At 37.6% G+C, this 21225-nt stretch overlaps 1 protein-coding gene across 1 annotated transcript in view; it reads right to left on the reverse strand.

Annotated features, from left to right (window-relative positions):
- nudt14 (nudix (nucleoside diphosphate linked moiety X)-type motif 14) overlaps positions 1-14971 on the reverse strand; it is a 29538-nt gene extending 14567 nt beyond the window's left edge. Inside the window, exons 1-2 of the mRNA XM_079255526.1 lie at positions 14846-14971; positions 3510-3553 (exon numbers count right to left, since the gene is read on the reverse strand). Of these exons, the coding sequence (XP_079111652.1) occupies positions 3510-3553; positions 14846-14926 (125 nt within the window). The 5' untranslated portion in view covers positions 14927-14971. The remainder of the gene's footprint in view (positions 1-3509; positions 3554-14845) is intronic.
- Between the last annotated feature and the right edge of the window lie 6254 nt (positions 14972-21225).

Genomic DNA, 21225 nt, shown 5'->3' on the forward strand with positions numbered 1-21225 from the left:
TGAATACAGAATGAGGGTGTAAAGACCAGGGTCCAGGCCCAGAACTTGAAACAGAACCTTGAAGACACCATTGCTGGTGACCATGTTAATGATGACTCCTCTGATGAAGACTGTACAGCTGCAGTAGCAACAGTGGTAATATAGCATGAATGTGTGTATGTATGTGTATGTGTATATATATATATATATATATATATATATATATATATATATATATATATATATATATATATATATATATATATATATATACATACATAATGTTATATATATAATTCCCCCATTTATTATTTTAAGGAAATTGACTGACACCAAGGCTGATTGTCGTTTGCTTCTCTTTTTTTTCCTTTTTTTTTTTTTGTTTCCAGAAGAAGCCAAAGCTCTCTGCCCTTGAGGAGCTATTTGCTGACGAGGACATGGCAGTTGAAAGGAGACAAGAGGATACTCTAACCACTGCACAGACAATTCAGAGAGAAATACAGCATTACAGGGATCTGCCATCCACCCTAACCTCAGTGAATCCAGTAACCTGGTGGTGGAATGTGAGGGATACTTTGCCAATATTATCAAACTTGGCAACTAGGTATCTTTGTGTGCAAGCATCATCCACACCCTCAGAGCGTACATTCTCTACTGCTGGGGACACCATCAGCCTGGAGCGTGCATGTCTCCTACCTGAGAAAGCAGACATGTTAAATTTTAGTGAGGCTTTACTTAGCAATTCTTTTTCAGGAAAATTGAGGGTGTTTAGTCTGCAGCAATGAGCACCAGATGCTGCTTTGTAACTTGTTTGCAACTGTTCTTTTGCACAAAAAATTTGCATTTAAATTGATGTTGGAAAACTGATTTTTGAGTGTGAGAAAGCCAAAGCTGAAAAATAAAACTCAGAATTTATTGATAATGTGTAATTTTATTTTTGTTAAGTATCGAAAAAAGTATCGTTGATGAACCGGTATTGAAGTGAAGGTATCAGTACCGGTACCAGTATCGAAAAATTTTGAATGATACCCAGCCCTAGTCAGGTTTACCTTCATGAAAACTGTGGGGGGAGTAAATTTTTTTCTAACTCCCCTGTTTAAAAGTAATTTAATCTCAAAGTTTGGCATATTTAGGGGCATGTCCTTTTGATTGACAGGTACATGATCTCCCACTTTAAGTCAGAAGAACGTATAACAACTGCGGTTTTTAGCCGGTTAACAATGTAGCTTTAGCCCGCCTACCTCCATTAGCTGGTTAGCTGCTGTTATCCCGGGTTAGCCCAGTTAGCTCTTAGCTACAGAAAATCTTGGAGTTCACTCAATGTCAATCATCCACCAAGACGCTCACAGCCCCCCTCCCAGCTCCACCTCTTTCCCCATATTTGTATTTTCCGGGCGAAACAACATGCATGCCTCTGCCAAGATGGCGATGGTAGGAACAGCCCACCAAGTTCAATTCAGCTCTTCCGAAACCTATGGGTGACGTCACAGAGGCTACTTCCATCTTTTTATATACAGTCTATGGTGTCAACCCAACTTGTGATTTTTCCATTGTAATGACTAAATGATTAAAAAAACCAAAACTATCAGATACAATGGATACTGTTCCTCCCTGTGTCTCTGACAATGAGCTAGCTGTTATCCATGTATCTATCCACTCTATGAGAAGCGAGAACCTTTTTCTTATTCTAGAGACCCTGAGAAGAAAATTATGTTATGTTGTTCTCATGGACATTGTCTTGACACATCGGGCTGGCAGAACCTTGTTCTTGTGCGGCTCCGAGATGTATTGTGTGATTGGTTGGACATTTGAGGTGGGCGCGGTTAACACAGAAAAGCATGAAGCTGACCGTTTCTCTTCCACATATTTGCTGATGCAGTTAAAACAGATTGATTTAATAAAACAACTGATTAAGGTGGAAAGACAGCATGAGAATTTTTACGTGTGACATTTCAGCACACGGACCCATGCATGTGCATGAAGTTTCATATTAAATATCAGATAGCCAGGCTCACTGACCATAAAAGTAGACATCGCTCCCCGCAGTGGTCCCCGCCTCACTGCAGACGAAGCTTCTTGTAGAGTATGAATGAATCAAACAAAAAGAAAAGTTTTCTTGTTCTTGTGGCCTCGAGAGCAAGAAAAAAAGTTCTCGCATCTCGTGGACAATGCAATAAGCTGTAGTCTTCGCTGGAATATGATGGGATTTAATAGCTACTGCATGTAATTATAATTTTACATCTAAACCGTTTATCTAGGTTAATACCAAGTCTGCTCTGTTGACTCCATTAGTTCAGATCAGTTAAGCTGCTCTGAGATGCGTCATTCTGCATCTGATGTCTCACAACAGAAAGCTCAGTTCATTTTCTTATCATTTTAAAGCCTGACTTCATCTAATTTGCAATCAGAAATCCCATGTTATGCGTGGATGATGGTTAATAACACATGTTCTGTTTTGTGACAAACATCTGGTTTGTAACAACGGAAAAATAGAAAGACGAGAAGTGTCAAAATAATATGTGAAGAAATAAAAAGAATATATATGTTATCCCCACTTCAAGAAAAAAGCAAAACAATCCAGGCTCCATTAAAGGCATGCAGTAACATCTTAGCAGAATTTCCACCTTGGGCAGAGCTGGATGTTCTCATGGACAATTTTCTGCTGGAAATCCAGGTTTGAGGTTTACTGCTGTTCTCTCAGGGGTACTATCTTTTAAAAAGGACATTTCTTTGGGGTCAGGAGTGGAGGACAGAGCACTGAAATGACCCGAAACTTACCTCAGGGCGTCATGGTAGACTAAGAAGAGGAACTGGGGTTTTGGCACAAATGTGTGGTATTTCTCTTGAAGTGTCTCCCATGAAGCTTAGACTTTTATAGCCATTTTATTTCATGTCGAGTAATGACTCACTACGTCCCATAAAACTAGGTCTGTTTATATTGACTATCCTCAAAAAAGAACACCTCTTAAGAGATAACTGATCATAAAAGGTATAAAAAAAAATAAATAAATAAAGGGCAGAAATCCTTATAATGACATGAGTGAAAACACCAGTAAGCCTAACTTTTACCATAAAACACAAGTTACTTATTTAACACGGCATCACTAAGGGTTGCAAAAGGGTTCAATTAGAAGTTAACACTGACAAAAATCCTCATTTTCACAGGAAAAATATCCATTAAAACGGCAAAATATGAGAAAGATTTCAGGGTAAACTGAAACAAATTAAGGTCAAGCAGTCAGATCACCAAATTCATGCTGATGTGTGCGCCAACTACTTTAGGGACAATCATGTGGGATTGCAGAATGTCTTCAGACATGAACATGCATGTTACAGAGATTTATTAGTGCCAGACATCTACAGTTAAGCTATTCATTCGCTATTCAAGCCAAACACAGCTGTTTCATGCCACATCAACGAGGTCTCTTTTTATTTGTTTATCAGCAAGCTGCATCATCTCACTGCACACAGAGGGCGTGTGGATGCAGTCACTTCATACATTTAACATTTGAAAAGTAACAGTGCTTTACCTGTCGTGGGTTCGCATGAAATCCCAGGATTTCTTTGTGCCATTCTGTGGAAAAAAAACACATAAAAACAACACAAACATGTCAGGATAAGTAAAGTTCATTTTAAATGACAGATATGGTTTTACATTCTGTGTGTCAGTATTTTTCATTTCACTTTCTCCTGCTATGATTTGCATGTTACATCACCTCTGTGCAATTTAACATGATTTAACATGAACATGCCATCACTCTGACTGATGCTTGCTTAGGAAGGTAAAAATCAGACCACAAACCACACCTGAAGAGAACATCCTCAAATACAAAGCTTAAGGCAAAAACTTTGTGCCAAGTTAGAAGTTGTATTCATTTATTCACCCATAAATGCAGATTTTATATATATATATATATATATATATATATATATATATATATATATATATATATATATATATATATATATATATATAGTTGTATTGGATTTATTTTTTTCTGCAGATGAATTGCGAAGCATTATGAAGAAGTCCAGATTCCTACAGCGTTACTTTGTGAGTTCTTTGGCATTTTTCATAAATAACATTTAAGAAATGGAAAGAAATAATGTGCTTAGGGAACAAAAAAGCAAGAAAATAAATTAAATACAACTTAGTCGTTTTTATTTTGGGGGTGGTTCTTTTGTAGCCAATGTTGCTCAGTCCTTGTGTTAGGTGCCTGTTTAATGCCTGAATGTTTTACAAATTAGTGTTTAAGTAGCGTAACAAACGTAAAAAAAAACCACATTCTTCTGAAAAATGGTCATGTGTCACTTACGGTGCAAAGAAAATCTTTGAAAAACATTAAAAATAGTGTCTGTTGTACACAATCACTTGGAAAGAATTTTAAATAGTAAAGAAAAATAAAAAGAAATGAGACCCGACTAAAGAGCTTTGCAAAATACTTCAACAGAAAAAGGAAAAACAAAGTGTAAAGCATTCTCCTTTTACTTATTACACCTTTCACATGCAGGGAAATTCCTGATGACTAAATGCTAAAACATGTCTCCCGGTGTTTACGCTGCTTTAATTTTTAGTACCCTGTGGACAAATGATCACATAAAAATGATGAACACCCTTCCACTCCCTTACACACATTGCCAGAACATAATTATACCAAGCTAAAATAGGGGCTTATGCAAATATTACATTTATTACAAAAGTTTTGTCATGAATTATATCGTGACATTAATGAGTGAAAGTAGTTAAAAATGCACGTTTTGTTTATGATATCTGCACCTGAGGGAAAAATCAACAACCAAAATATTCAGTAGGATAGGTTTTACAAAAGACAGCCTCCATATATCTGAGGAAAACCCAGAGATATTAGCACTTTGTTAACAACAGCTAAAGCAGCATTAAACACGTATTTTTCCCAAATGTATGAATTACAGTAACTTCACATGAATTCCTCTCCACATCGCCTGCTGTGGAAAAATGGTAAACTTGGCCTACATTTTGTATGCCTGAGGAAATATGACCTTGATTCAAATTTAGGCTACACCTCCTCTCCACCCACAAGCTCTTTCAGACACAGGAAAGATGGCAGCTTCATTTCAGCTACAACTAAATCTGGTGGAGGGCTGCTGTAGTTTCAGCACCACCCCAGAAAAGGGAGGAGGTGAAACGTGAAGCTAAAGTTGTGCTGTAGCAACAGGATTTGAGCCCAGATGTACCCATTTGCAGATGTCTAAAGAGAAAAAAACAAAGCATTAAGAATATGACCTGAGACAAGCAGACATTAACAGTAATGAAAAGTCTCTCAATCATTAAGGCGGCGACATGGGAAAACAGATGCTCTGGCTGTGCCGCAGTCTATTGCTGCAATTACTATTGCAAAATCCTGTCATGTCAACAAATGTGTTTGCATCTTACACCAAATTAGCCCAAGCCCTTTCATTTTTCCCTCAGTGGAATCCAATCCAGCATGAAGCCGTGTGTGTCACAAACCATTTGTCAAAGTTGGCGTGCTTACTCAGAACTGTACATGGCACAGTGTTAGCTCTAACAAGTAAATTATAAGGTCATTTTAAGAGGGATTTGATAAACATATAAAGACCCATTGCTGTCCTACGCTTAATAAATAATTAGTTTAATTATTCTCGATGAAACTGATGCACACTTTTAGTGTACTACTCTACAAGCTTTGTCTTTTATTTGCTGTAGTTAAAGCTTGCAATCTGTCCAGTATTTTGCCTGTTTGTGCTGCTGTTACAGCTAGAAGAGCTTTGTGTTTAAAGATGAAGCTTTTACTCGTGATAAAAGTCACAATATTTAAAGCATGTTCTGCTATGAAATACAAGGGAAAATCCTGAGGCTGGAAACAAACATTGCAGCTGATTAAAGATTGTAGGATGACATACATAAAATAGATTTGTTTGTTAAAACTTTTGACAGGAAAGCAGGACTTTGAATCACAGTGTGGTGCTACAAATGATCATTTTTTGGTTTAATGTACTGAAAAGCTGTTGCTTTTGGAAGAAAATGTGATGCTTCGTTCACGTGGATGTGTTTGCATCAAGCGGCAACCCCTGGCGGTTTAAAGTGAAGCGGAGGTGCATTAAACTGCAGTTCCCCCTTCATCCACTCGGGGCTGCAAAACAGAACGAATGCCCTTAGGCTCCCATGTTAAAAAGACCAACTTCACAGCAGAAATAAACATGTTTACAGTCTGCTTCAGAAATCCATTTTCGGTTAATAGGTCAAGTTTACCTTCATGACATCTGTGGGGGAGTGATTTTTTTTCTTACTCACCCGTTTAAAAGTAATTTAATCTTAAAATTCAGCATATTTAGGGGCGTGTCCTTTTAAATTGACAGGTACGTGATCTCCCGCTTCAGTAAGAAGAAAGCAGAACAACTGCGGGTTTTAGCCGGTTTACAACATGACTCAGCTTTAGCCTGCTTTACCTCTGTTAGCTGGTTAGCTCCCCTCTCAGCTCCACCTCTTTGCCCATATCTGTATTTTCTGGGCGAGACGACATGCATGCCTCTGCCAAGATGCCGATGGTAGGAACCGCCCACCGAGCTTCAATTTAGAATTTAGCTGAATCAATTCAGAACCCTATGGGTGACGTCACGGAGGCTCAGTCCATCTCTCTTTATATACAGTCTATGGTTTGCATTCATTGTGTTCATCCCTACATGATGAATTCCTGGCAAGACTAAAAAGATTAATCACTTTGTGTAAATAATATACCACTTCATCATTCTATACAAATATAATGCTAATATCTCTGCCATGGGTGCTGCCCACGAGTGGCACTAACACTGTTTATGAAGCAGGCCTCACCTCTCAGAGGCTTCCACTTTTCTCTATGCAGTTTGTATTGTACTGGATGTATTCCTATGTTTACTGCACACTTGTGTGAACCAGAACTGAATGCAGATTGTAAACTTTTTTTCCATTTCATAATTGCAAACACCACCATGTTTGGGAGTGTTAGCAGCATTTTCTTCAGCTGGAAATGGGCACAAATGTTTCATTGTAACTAACATTAATCAGCTGCAGCTGATAGAAACGTCATCTGAGATGTTGGTCAGCAGCAAAGCCCGGCTGGGTAGGGCTAGCTCACATGTCAGCATCACAATTTAATAAGTTTAAGCAGCATAAATCAAACTCCATGACAGTGATGCTTTGAATAAAGATTTAGGCTACTATGGGGTTAAAAAAACAAAAAAAAAAAAACATTATTCATAAAATTGTAGGCAGAGATTTTATGTAAAACCTTACATATGAAATAATAGCATTTTTTACATGTAATTTTTCATTCCTAAATAAAATTAAACCATTTTTTGGAACAGTTTCAAAATAAAAATTTCCCTTTTTCCATATTTCAATATATGGTTTTACAATAAACTTAAAAACAAAGTCATTACAGGTCATTTCAATAGAGAAAATATTCAGACTGGAATATTAATAATAGCATCTGTAAAATATTCAGACTGGAACATTAATAATAGCATCTGTGCTAGACTTTATCATATGTAAATCACACATTTTTCTCACAATATGATATATTGATTAAATTGATAATGATTATTTGCTTATATCACAGATTCTGTCAGGATATGACTTCAATTAGTTTTCATTTGATTTGTGGGATATAACATGCTGATTTTACACAACCCCTGCCATTAATATGAAACTACAATAGGTAACTAAATATCAAAACATAATTTTATTCTTAAGCATAATCCAACATTTAAATAAAAAGTATCAGAAATTTTAAAAGCTAAAATAGAATATGCCATATTCTGAAATATTTTTACTTTTTAACCCATAAAGACCTAGCCTGGCACGCCAGACTGGAGTGCTCCATATTAAATACAGAGCGACTCAGTCTGGAGTCCCTTCCCTGCATCGGTCTTAAACAAACCGGCCACTCTGATTGGTTGATCTGAGGAGACTCTTGCCTTGTGTCACCATGTATTCTTCAAAACTATCAAGATGGCGCCGGACGTAGCGGGAGTTCGTTTCTTCTTGCCGTAGTTTCTGACTTACGATTAGGTTCAAAAAGCAACAATGATTTGCCAATAGCGCCACGTAGCCTCAGGTTTTTACAGCAAAAACCACACAGGTCATTTATGTTTTCTGTACTGTGCGCCATGTTTATTTTCTTCTGTTGCGTTCGCTCTACTGAACACTTCTGGACATTGTAGGCCGCCGCTTTCCCTACACCACATCCGCCACAACAAACTGATGGTGTTTCAGCGTAAAAGTGACCCACAGCAAGCTGAGATTTTTCCTCAACTGATAAAAAGCAAAAATAAAAATAACTCCCCTGACAGTCTTTCTATACCGAGAAGCAAAAGAGAAAAAGGAAATGATCGAGTCTTTCTACAAAGTGAAAGACATGACTTCAGAGACATTTCCAGTCGTTTTAATCATGATTCTAAATGCGTAAAACATGACAAAGATGGCAGCCACATACAAGGTACAACCACTCTAAAGGAGTGCGTCGCTGCACCATATTTTTTCCTCTACTGTCCTGTCATCGCTCACAGATGGCGGGGTTCCCCTCATTACTCGGGCCACTTGCTGAGAGAAGGGGGGCGGGGACAGCTTGAGTGGCCCAGGGGAGACGTGGCCGACATGGATTACAACAGAGAGATTAGCCCGTGGGGAGAGATGGGGATCGAGAGGAAGGGAAGCAGAAGCCGGCTACACAAGACCTTGAAATTTAATGTGGTCCCTCTGGCTTTGGGCTTCAGAAAAGACAGGCTCCTGTGTGAATGGTTCCTGCGGGGAGGCATGTATGGACCTGATCTTTTAGGTGTTTAAAGTCAAATAACCATCTCACTTGCTCGCTCGCTCGCTCGCACGCACGCACGCACGCACGCACGCACGCACGCACGCACACACACACACACACACACACACACACACACACACACACCTCCTGTGATGACAACACCATAAAACTGGCAGCTGCAGCAGGAAGGAAAAAAAAATCAACTACCATCCTAAAATACAATAGCACTCTTTTCTCTGCAGCTTTTTGTCCTGTTTTTAGCTTCTGTCTCTTTTCTCACTAGTCTCAACAAAGGAAGCAGGACTGTCTAACACACATTACAGCCAGTGACCTAATGGTCAACAACGTTTTCACAACAATAAAAGCATCCGCACCTGCATAATTTCACTGACCACACTTACATGCCCAGTTCCCCTACAAATTAAGGCAATTAGTTATTTAAACTGTTTATAGATGTGAAACTAAAAGCTATGCTTGCATCTTCATTAGTTCAATGTAAATGTTTAATACATTAATGTTCATCAATGTCAACATCTAGACAGGTACAGAGTACAAACAGCAAGTCAAGCTGTGCAAAATGTATCAAAAAATCTATTGGTATTATCTTTTAAATATGTTACAACGGTATGTAACGATCATACCATCAGCAGTATTATTATTGCTGATGGCAAGTGCAGGTGTTTTTCCATCATGAATAATCCTACAGTTCTGAGACCATTGGTTGCATTGTTTTCCCAGATACCCCTTGGATTCCAGTTTGCCACGGCTGAGAGTTATGTTCTTTTTTTGTTGACATAGTTATAGATGTCGCTGCCTAAATTTCTCCATCTAAATCAGCACAAATGTAGCTGGGTCGTTGCATCAAGTGACTGCTCTAGTCATGCTACGAGAATGAAGGTTTTGTCCTGTTCAGACGACGTTCTTTCCACAACGCTGCTTTAAAGAAGTGGTTTGTGTTATTTGACTGTGTTATTCATGTCTTTATCATACTGCTCTCAAAAGGTGTGGTTCCCTGCTCTTTTACAATAAAATAGCTCTTGTTGAACCAAACGCTAAAATGCTTTGCCTTGACCGAGAAATGCTTGAAAATTAAAGTCCAATATCAAGACCACCTTTCCTGTTAGAAATTTGGGAGAAAATTGTAGCAGAACAGCTCCACTCTATTTTGTAGAAACGAAAAACTTTCAGTTTTCAGTCAGGTTTTCACAGACACTGTATTAATTCAGGTTTCCAGCAACGTTATGATGGAAGCAAACTCTGCCAAGAACTCAGTTATCCTGAATAATTTCCTTGCAATGTACCACAGAAGCAAAAATAACGTCTTCAATGTTTTGTCTCCCTCTGGCAATAATGCTTTTATTTTTTTCCTTACTTTCAGAAATTTGGAGTCAGCCTCTGTGCATGTCTATCATTTATCGGCAGGTGCTACATTTTTGCACAGAAACAGCTATCTTTCATCACACACGGACTACGTGAGACTGAGAAAAAAAAAATTATTGCATATTAATATGTAAATAATGGAGGTGGGAAATCAAATCGAAAAAAATCAAACACTGGCCTTTTTGCTTCACAATTTTATGTAGCAATAGGGATGTTACCTGATGCACTGAGATGTACCTCGCTCCATTTCTCTAATATATTAATGTATAAATATATGACAATATTGCCGTCTCTAACTTATTTCTCCTTTTTTCCACAGGTCTTCCTGAATAAGTGAAGTTGTACATGTTGATCTGTCTTTCCTGTCCTCTCCACCCCAACCAGTCGAGGCAGATGGCTGCTGGGTTCTGCCAGAGGTTTTCTTCCTGTTAAAGGGGAGTTTTTTTCCTTCCCACTGTCGCCGCGTGCAGCTCAGGATGGGGGATTGGATCGAAGTCATGACTCGATGCAATCAGTTGGTTTCTATTATATGATATGTATGAATTGGCTCGAAATGTGTATGTTGATTTATGTATGTAAAATGCCCTGTAACAACATTGTTGTGAAGTGGCACTATACAAATAAAGTTGAATTGAATTAAAATCTTTTTTTCTTTTTTTTGGTGGAAAAAAAATCAGTTTTTTTTTTTTTTTAACTTCAAATAAATACAAATAATCCATTATAAAATGTCATTCTTATTGTTTTTATTGACTTTTCTATTTGTCATCAGCAGAATGGTTGTCTGGCTACTGTGTTGCTTTTTTCTAATTAAAATAAGAAAAGGGACTAACAAAAAAAAGTTTTGTAAATTTTTTTTGTTTTTAGTCAACAAAAATCAGCAAGGTTAAAGAATTGTGAGAATCACAATTTAAATCGAATTGGCACCCAAAAAATCGAATAGCAGAATCGAATAGAATTGGGACAAAAGCATATTGTCCCAGCAATTGTAAATAATATAAATAAAATATTCCATTCCTTTAGTTTTGGAAGTACATGGCCCAGATGGCTCCCAGTCTCAGTGGAAAAGGTTTTGATTTGGATACAGAATTATTTTAGGCATGTCAAGAAACTATTTCTTTGGCTTAGTGTCAGATATTGTTTGCCTATTTAAGGGGAGTCATTACTGATCTCCTGCCTTTCATGCAATAAGGTTCAAGAGCAACCAAGGCTTATTTAAGTCCCATTAACTCACACTTGCAGTAATAAATCAAAGTGCTGAACAAACTTTGATACATTTTGGACTGATGAACAGTTTTGTGGATAATAAATTACATGCAAACATAAAGAAAACCATGAACATGGTAACTGGGATGCTAAATTAAAATATGACTAAATCTTTCACATTGTCGCTGCCATTTCATTCAAACTTTGTAACACTATGACATCTCTGATGTCGGATGTCCTGAAGCGCTCATGGTCCAGCGTCAGCTTCTGAATTAAACAGTGAAACTCCCCAAGTTCTCCTCTCTTTTCCAGAAGAGGATGAACCCAGTGCCTCTTTTTGTCTTTTCCTTTGCAGCGTCAGCACTGCTGCTGTGGCTTGACATGGAATCCACTTTGTGAGTTTCTTTTAGAATTGTCATAATTTATTCACGATTTTGTATCGCACTTACTGTGCAAAGACAGAAATGACTATTATTATTTGTAATTTTGTGTTGTTTATTTGCATCAGTCCTGGTGTATAAAAGCCTTATATGTGGAGTAATCCATCCAAATTATTGAAGAGGTATTCATAATTTTCTACAGTAATTTTTGAAGGCCCATTCTTGCTATTGGGTATTTAAAATTCTGCTTAAAATCATTACTTTGATCTTTCATAAAATGCATCATGATCAAATATTATAATCAGCTCCAATTATTTATTATAGGTTCTTAGAATATTTATTTATTCAGTCATTATCCTAATCGCTTAGTCCGATTAAGGGTTGCAGGGAAACTGGAGCCTAACCTAGCAGGTCTTTGGGCGAAAGGCGGGGTACACCCTGGACAGCTCGCCAGTCCGTCGCAGGGTGGTTCTTAGAATAGATCAATTTAATTACTTTCCATTCAATAATCAAACTGCGTTTTTAATCTGCGCTTAACTGCATGCAGAAAATTCTCTCAAACCAACAAAGCTGACATAAATTAATACAAATTATGATCATATTTCACAGCAGGGATTGAGACTCAAACTATGAAAAATCTACATTCCAAGGTAATCAATAGCTCACAAACTGCTGAAAGCTCTGCAAAGTAAATAGCTGCAGATAATTGACTGAATGATTCAAAGCATGATGAATAAATGGAAGGCAATTATCCAGCTCTAAGTAGCAACTTGTGATTCGGTGTCAGTACGAGGTGACAGAGATAAGAGGGGTTTCCCCAGAGTCAAGGAGGAACAATCACCTGCTTTGTAGAGGGAGAGGAGACAAAACACCATTAAACACTAATGATTCAGAGAGCCTCTTACACATGACATTATCTACTTTGAGTTTGTGTCTGGAAGTGGGAGCAGACTTGGTTAGTACCCAGCAGCTCAGCTGCAGATGTACAGATGAACATAAAAGGCTTGTAGAAAAGATGCTCCCTCAGCGTGACTGTGAAGCCTTTGTGGAGAGTCCCTGAACAGCCTCTCCTGAGTTGCGAAGAAGAGACGATGATGATGATGAAAGGAAAAACAGGACCGAGAGAAAGTCCTATATCACTTGTCCATCTGCTGTTTTTTAACCATGCCATTATTCTCCTGACACTGTTAGCTTCTCTCCTCTGCTATCTCTGGTGTGAAGTCCGAACAGGACTAACTCCTGAGCTTTTCCCAACACGATGGTACGAGAGTTTTCTGATTACACTGAAAGCGACACTACAAACAGCGCATCATCTAATCATAGATGAACCCTGGAGGCAGTTTCTTTACATTTTGTTGTTTTTTTAACGTGACAAAAGCAATTTTTTGCATCAACAAAATAGACAAAACAGCCTTTTATGTATGTTATAACAATATGAACAGGGTGCCACAATAACCTGGTAATGTTTTTATCTTGTATGATGTAAACAATGCAGCAGCTCCTGTGCTTAAGTGTGGCTATAGTACCTGTACACATGTTTTATCGAGCTTTTACACAACAGAGGCAGTCTTTAGCCCAGGTAGAGAGAAACTTCATGAATATGTGAAATCTTAAAAATAATTAAACTGGAATGAAAAGGCAAGTCAGAGCTCCATCTCTGAAAGTCATGTGAACCTTGTCAACCCTGACCTGAAGTTCACCATGTTTGTTTTTCTCGAATGAAGTGGTGAAAACTGCTAATTTATCCTGTTTTATTATCATATCTGTCTTTTTATCACAAATAGTACGACACAAGCTCTATATGAAAGTGTTGTAATGGTGTTTGTACATGCAAAGTAGAGCGTTATAAAAAAAATTACCTAGTATTGCTAACAGTAGCAAGCAGTTACTATTCTAGTCGCCGAGCAAATCCCACTGGTTTTCCGACTTGCTGAACTGGAGCAATATCAACATGTATTTGACATAATTAAATATTGAATGGAAAATTCCATGATCATTTTTGTAATAAGATGCCAGTAGGATGAACCAAGTACAGCAGTGAGCAGACCAGTATCCAAAACGAAGCTTTGAAATGGCAAAGCTGCAATTCCCTTTGTTCAACGTGAAAGCAAAATGCAGAGATTTACAGTTTGAGCATTTAGTTTTAGCATTTTGTAATCACTTAAGTGAAATTTGCAATTTACTTGTTGCCAGGCTGAGGTTTTGTTAGTTCAACTCTAATCCAGATGGCCAGCCTTAGGTAAAGCATTATGATTAATTTGATAAAAATGTCAAAATATCCAAATATTTTCTTTACATTTGTGGTCAATAAATAACACATAATCAAAATCTCAAAAGTGAAAGCTATAGTTTTGATAACTCGAATACAAAGGTACAAATAATTATAATGTAATGCTAGAATTAATTAAAAGTTTAAAGCTGGGTTTTATGGAAGTGTCCATCCCTGCAGTTTTAAAGTTAACATTTTTGTCTGTCCTTTCTTTGTAAGGTGGTATTTACAACTCCAAAATGTCCCATAAGATTTTAACTATTCATGCTCTAAATATTCAAATGTTCCTCATGCAAACATATGGTGAAATGCAATGTAAACCTGAACTGGGGGGACTGGATTCTCATGCAAACATATGGTGAAATTCAATGTAAACCTGAACTGGGGGGACTGGATTCATATCCCATCCAGACAGAGTTAGTTTGAAGGTTTAGATCAACAAGTCTCACCTGTCTCACATTTTTACACTCACAAAACAAACGTTCTCCTTTGTCAATCTGCCCTGCTGAACAATGTAACCTATATACCTAATGTAAAGCATGTGCTTATCCTTAACGTGATGTTTAACCATTTTGCAGCAGGGCTACCGTTAGCATCTTAGCCTGTTAGCATGGCTGTCTCTAGTTCACATCAAATAGTGGTAACAGTTTTATCCACGTGTGAGAAAACAGACAAATTACATTTGTTTTTCTCATTTCTGTTGAAGTGTTACCATTTGTTGCTGTGAACGTCTGTGTTTAATGTCAGCTGAGCCTTCATGTTAGTCTGCTAGCTGCAAAATGAATTGGGGGTTGGGCTAGCCGACAGCATCCACCAGACGTAATTACACAGAGATAACTCACCTGGTTATAGTGCACCCGGAACGGTTTCAGATAGTTGGACTCTGTGCACGGAACGACTTCAATGTTATTGATTTCTTCCATAATTTACAATTGGAGGTGGATTGGGAGCTCACCGATGCTGGTCTGTCACCGCACACACTGACAGTGAAGGAATGTCTACGGAAGCCGGGGGAGGACATTAACGAAGGATGCGTGAATTCTCATTAGGCTGATTTATGGAAAGTAAGACGATACAAAATGACATGCTAACTTAAGATGCAAATGAGAAATACCCCATTTTAATATTAAGTAAATAAATCCAGTAATAACCGAAAAAAATAATAGTTTGGTTGTTTGGACTGGTCTAAATCAATTTTGCATTCATTACTTGAAAGACATGCAAATTCAATGTGTAAGGACATCCACATAAGCTCATTAGTATTTAATAATCAACTCAATTAAGAAAAATAACATATCTCTTAATTCCTTTTAGCAAGCTGCAATGCTAGCACCTTCCTGAAGAAAACCTGGAACTTTAAAATTAATCCTGATCGATTTCAACCACAACCAACCACATGTAACCATGTGACGTCATTTGAAAATTAAATTAAATGAAAAATACTTTGATAATCCCCAAAGGCTATTGATAACCATTGCGAGTGGAGTTTTATGTCTATACACCAACTACACATTTTTCTTCCTCATTATCACTGTTTGTTTTGAAAGAGCATCTTTGTATATAAATGTGTGAAAGCAGATGATCTTGAATGCTGTTCAGGTTTCAAAGGTGTTTACTGTTTTATAATGCTGAATAAACAACTAGAATTGATTTGACAAGTAACACAGTTGCAGATTTCAGCATGGTTAAAAATGAATGATTCACTTTTCATAAATATGTTGGATTTTATTCTTGTGTTTTGACAGGTTTAATAAGCATTTCTTATTCATAATCGTCTAAAAAAAAAAGAAAAGAAAAAGAAGAAATTCATGAAAGAGAGAAATACAGTTTCATGGAAACAGTCTCTCCTAGTTGTGGTGAAGATAATAGTTATAACCATTCTGCAGGACGTCATTTAAAAATTAAATGAAAAATACTTTATTAATCCCCAAAGTTAACTATTGTGAGTGGAGTTTTATGTCTATACACCAACTACACATATTCCTTCCTCATTATCACTGTTTGTTTTGAAGGAGTGTCTTTATATTTACATGTATGAAACCATATGATCTTAAATGCTGTTCAGGTTTCAAAGGTGTTTATTGTTTTATAATCCTGAATAAACAACCAGAATTGATTTGACTCAACCAAAGTATTATCTTAGTTCCCTCACAGTTTGAGTAGGGAAAGAAGCACACCACGGTGGCTTCCCATTTACACAGTAGCTCAATTCCTGGATGCCCATGTCATCCAGATTTTTGATATTTAATGACATAAAAACAAATACAGCCATAAACATTTGTTTGGCATGTGTAAACTACACAAAAATACTATGTTTGGCTTAATGATTGGTATTTATCTGTAATGAGTTACCCTGAGGATCCGTAATACAGCCACACACAGGGAGTTCTGGACAAATGACCAGTTTATTGGTGAAGGAGTATGAACAGAAGATCAGTCTGGGGGAATGGTCTGCAGAAGAAACCAGGCAACAGCTGGGAGGTAAACAGGATGGCAAAATACTCGTCCAGGCAACGACAAGGCTCAGAGATCCAAAGACAGGCAGGGTCGGTAACCAGAAGATCCGAAAAGTTGCGGTGTCCGTCGAGGGCAAGGCAAGGAGTGTAATCCAGGGGCATAAAGCAGAAGGTCGGCAACTGAGGATCAATCCGTAGACCGCTGGAACAAAACTAGACATAGGTCTGATTATTATCTGGCAGAAAAGGAGGGATTGGAGGGAGCTTAAGTAGGCAGTGAGAGAAAAGGAAACCAGGTGAACTGAATGAGAAAGCAGAGGCAATTAGGAAGGTGGATCGAGTAACCAATGATGAGCGCCAGGAAATCAGGATGGCAAAAAACATGACATTTATCCTTCTATACTTATTTATATACAAGATCTTGAATTGGAGAAACAGTCAAATTAGATGGATGAGCTCTTCAACCATCAAACCATTTAACTTAATCTTTTCACTGAACCACTTTTCCAGTTCAGATCCTCAAAGGTTAATATCCTGCACCTTTTTTTTTTTTTTACTTTTTACATTTTTCCTCTTTAAATATAAATATAAAGACTGATGTGTCATTACCAGGCTAAAGCGAAACTTGACAGGAGTTGTTTTGGAGCAGGGAAACATTAAAATCTTCATGACAGTCTAAAGCCACCCTAGGGGGGACCCCGCTTCATCCTTTGAAAACGTTTTGACCAGTTTGTTACTGTGTGGCACATTTATACAGATACTAACTCATATCTGTTAATATATCTAAGGTTTGTTTACCAGGACTTCAGTATTTTTGTTTGCTTGTTTGTTTTTACCAAATGAGTGGAAGAATGACTCGAACTTTAGCTTTACAAAACGTTTTTAAATGACCAGTTCTCCGTTTGTGTTCCAGGTTGATTTAAAATAGAGGAAGTCAATCACAAAATGTTTACTATGCACCTGTTTACTTAGAAATAAACACCACAACAAAGGGATGATGCTGTGCCTCACCATTGTGTCTTTGTGTTCTCACTAAGCATAATGATTAGATCACAGGTCAAATCAAGGTAACACAATAGTTAATGCTTTTATAAACAACAGCACTTCTGGTGTTTGAGTGTTATTCAGTGTGCAAGCGGTCAAACCTGACCTGCATCTTTTATTTAAATAAAAGGAAAAAGATTTCTTTAAAGACTACATATTTGCTAAATGTTCATTACACATGATTGATTTGTGTTGATCTACAATGATTTTTTTTTTAAACTTCTCACAGGGGATTAATAAATATGTTTAATGTAATTTTACTTAATGATCATTCCATTCAGAGCTGTTTTTCTTAGATAAGTGAATTTAAGGCCTGTTTCAAAATTTATTCCATCAGTTTTGCGAATAAAAATGCCATCATTAACAAATAAAAATGCAAGTTCACAGCTTGTGTTTGTAGATATTTTAAGCAAATCCTATAATCTCTCAGATCAAACATTAACTTTCCTCCTCGATACTTAAAAACGATAAAAGCTTTGACATTTTGAGAGATTGACTTTGAAAGAGAATAAGGAGTTCTTACATGTCCCTGAATCCAAATATGGCTCCTGTGTACATCAAGAGGTGAAAGCGCCGCAACAAACTTTTTTGTATCCCTTTTTTTCCCGTTTAACTAAATCTCTTACCCGTGTAATATTATAAAAACTATTATCCATGAACATGTGGTGTTTGTATAGAATACAGATTACTGAAACTCGAGCTGCATCATTTCCAGCTCAGAGGTCCACCTCCAAGTCATATGCAAAACAACATGAGAGCTAAACTAAGCAGACAAAGACATATTTTAGCTATTGATGAGTGCTTTTCACAGTGTTACAGGAACTTAAGTAGATGACCTTCTCAGGTGCATGAATCAAAGATGAAGCTTCTTACTCGATGAAACATGAAGAGAAGTCCTGCCTCCTTGCTGTGCTGAGTAATAAAAAAGAGATGGGTGTGGGAGCGCTTTCTCACAAACCTTACAGTAAAGGGTGAGCCAACATGATGTCACACTCTCACATCAATAACAGCCTTATAATGGAAAACAATCTGCAGAAACTCCAATCTCGATTGGACTGACTTCCTCCAAAAAAGAAAAATCCAGTCCACCACCCACTACACAAGGACAGGACGTAACACTTTTGCAAACTGATTTACATCTAAATAAATACAGGCCCAGACGAAACAATGTGCAGACCCAAAGGAGGAACCGGCGTCTCTGCACTGGGCAAGTTCAATTTATACCACCCGATCCGGCCAAGCTGCGGGGCACGATAAGACAGGAGGGACTGCTGAGGTAACACATTGTGCTGGAGTTAAGCTCCTCTGGTTTGCTGGCACACTCTGACATGTGAACACAAAGGAACTGTTGCAGATCGAAAGGGGCATGAAACAACTAGAAGTATAAATACATGCCTAAATACACATTCTTATCACATCAAGTATTTGTCTTATGTGCTTGTAAAGCTTGATTTTTGCAGACTAGTGTACACTGTAGACACATATACATGTACATAATGAGTAAGATTTATCTATTGGTCACATAAAGTGTCAGTGAACGTAAAAATTGAAGTATTATTGTTTGAAAATGTTATAGAAGATTTGATCAAAGTCATGATTTTTTTTTTCACCTGTTTTCTGACGAAGCCTAGTAAATTTCTGTTTTCCCTGATTTAGGATGTTAATAATACAAATGATTGAAAAACTATCTTGCTTAAAAATGCCAAGAAATAATAGCACTGCTCTTTATAATAATTTAATATGCTGTCATTGAATAATTTACAAAAGGATCTAACCCTGCTTATTTATACTTCATGCAGCATCCCACCTTTTTCAGAAACACGGTTGCAGATTTCAGCATGGTTAAAAATGAATGATTCACTTTCCATAAATATATTTAAATATGTTGGATTTTATTCTTGTGTTTTGATTGATTTAATAAGCATTTCTTATTCTTAATCATCTAAAAAATAGAAAAAGAAGAAATTCATGAAAGACAGAGAAATAAAGTTTTATGGAAACAGTCTCTCCTAGTTGTGGTGAAGATGATAGTTGTAATGATTCTGCAGGATTGTAACCACACTTGTCATTTGAAAACAAGTGTAAATGGAAGCATTCAGGTGAAAAAGAATCATAAAACCTCTTCGTGTGGAGAAAACACAGAAAATGCAAACGAGTGTGTGAACCGTTACCATAAATATTCTGATTGAAGTACAGGCTTTGAAAATACCTGCTGCAAGTTTTCATGTTTTGAATATTCTCTCAAGTTGATGAAAATTAACCTACAATGTCTCAGATGGAGCTATTAGAACATTAACTTTACTCAAAGACACAGACATGGACAAAATTTTCGGTCAATGAAACAAAAAAAACTCACAACGGTCCCAGAATTAACTTGAATCGGACTAAAGTAATAATAAATGAAAATTCTATTAAATTTATCCAGTGAAAGTGAGACACTGCTGTTCAACCAGGCTTCAACAGAATTATATAAAAACATAACCTCATGAAACAGGCCTGAACAAAAATGATGGTACCCCTAGAAAAGACTGAGAATGATGGCACCAAAGGGACATGTTAGTCTAAGGTGTGTCCACTAATCAGCATCACAGGTATCTACAATCCTGTAATCAGTCAGTGGGCCTGTATATAGGGCTACAGGTAGTCACTGTGCTGTTTGGTGACATGTTGTGTAACACACTCAACATGGACCAGAGGAAGCATAAGAAAGAATAGTCTCAGGAGGTTAGAAAGTTATAGACAAGCAAGTTGAAAAGTAAAAGCTATAAGACCATCTCCAAGCAGTTTGATGTTCCTGTAGCTCAGTGTTTCTCAATTCCGGTCCTCAGGCCCCCCTACCCTGCATGTTTTATAGGCAACCCAACTTTAACACACCTGAATGAAATAAAGGACTTCTTAACAGGCTGCAAAGAACTTGATGAGGAAGTTCAATAATCTGACTCAGGTGCTTTGGAGAAGGAACCTGTCTAAAACAGGCAGTGCATGGGGGGCCTGAGGACCAGAACTGAGAAACACCGCTGTAGCGTCAGCTGCGCATGTTATTCAGAAATCTAAGATCCATGGGACTGTTGCCAACCTCCCCGGACATGGGAGGAAAACTGCAGGAGGAAAACTGACGACAAATCAAAGAGATGGATAATACGAATGGTAACAAATGAGTCCAAAAGACTTCTAAAGAGATTAAAGGTGAACTTCGAACAGAACCGTCCACTGTTGCTTGAGCCAAAGTGGACTTGATGGGAGACAACCAAGGAGGATCCCATTGTTGAAAACAAATCATAAAAAAGCCAGGTAGGAATTTGCCAGACTACATGCTGACGAGCCACAAAACTTCTGGGAGAATGTCCTACGGACAGATGAGACAGGAAAGGAACTTTTTGCCACATCAGCTCTATGTTCACTGATGAAAAAATGAAATATTTGTGGAAAAGAACACTGTCCTGGCTGTGAAACATGGAGGAGGCTCTGTTATGTTCTGGGGCTGCTTTGCTGCATCTGCCACAGGGTGTCTTGAATCTTTGCAGAGTTCAATGAAATGTCAAAACTATCAAAGGATTCTAGGGAGAAATGTGCTGGCCATTATCAGAAAGCTTGGTCTTGGTTGCAGGTCATGAGTCTTACCACAGGACAGTGAGCCAAAACACACTGCTAAATACACTCAAGAATGACCAAGAAGAAATCATTGGACTATTCTACAGTGACCACCTATGAGCCCTGACTGA

Source organism: Telmatherina bonti (assembly GCF_933228915.1).
Source record: "Telmatherina bonti genome assembly, chromosome: 16".
In the NCBI taxonomy this organism is placed as follows: Eukaryota; Metazoa; Chordata; class Actinopteri; order Atheriniformes; family Telmatherinidae; genus Telmatherina; species Telmatherina bonti.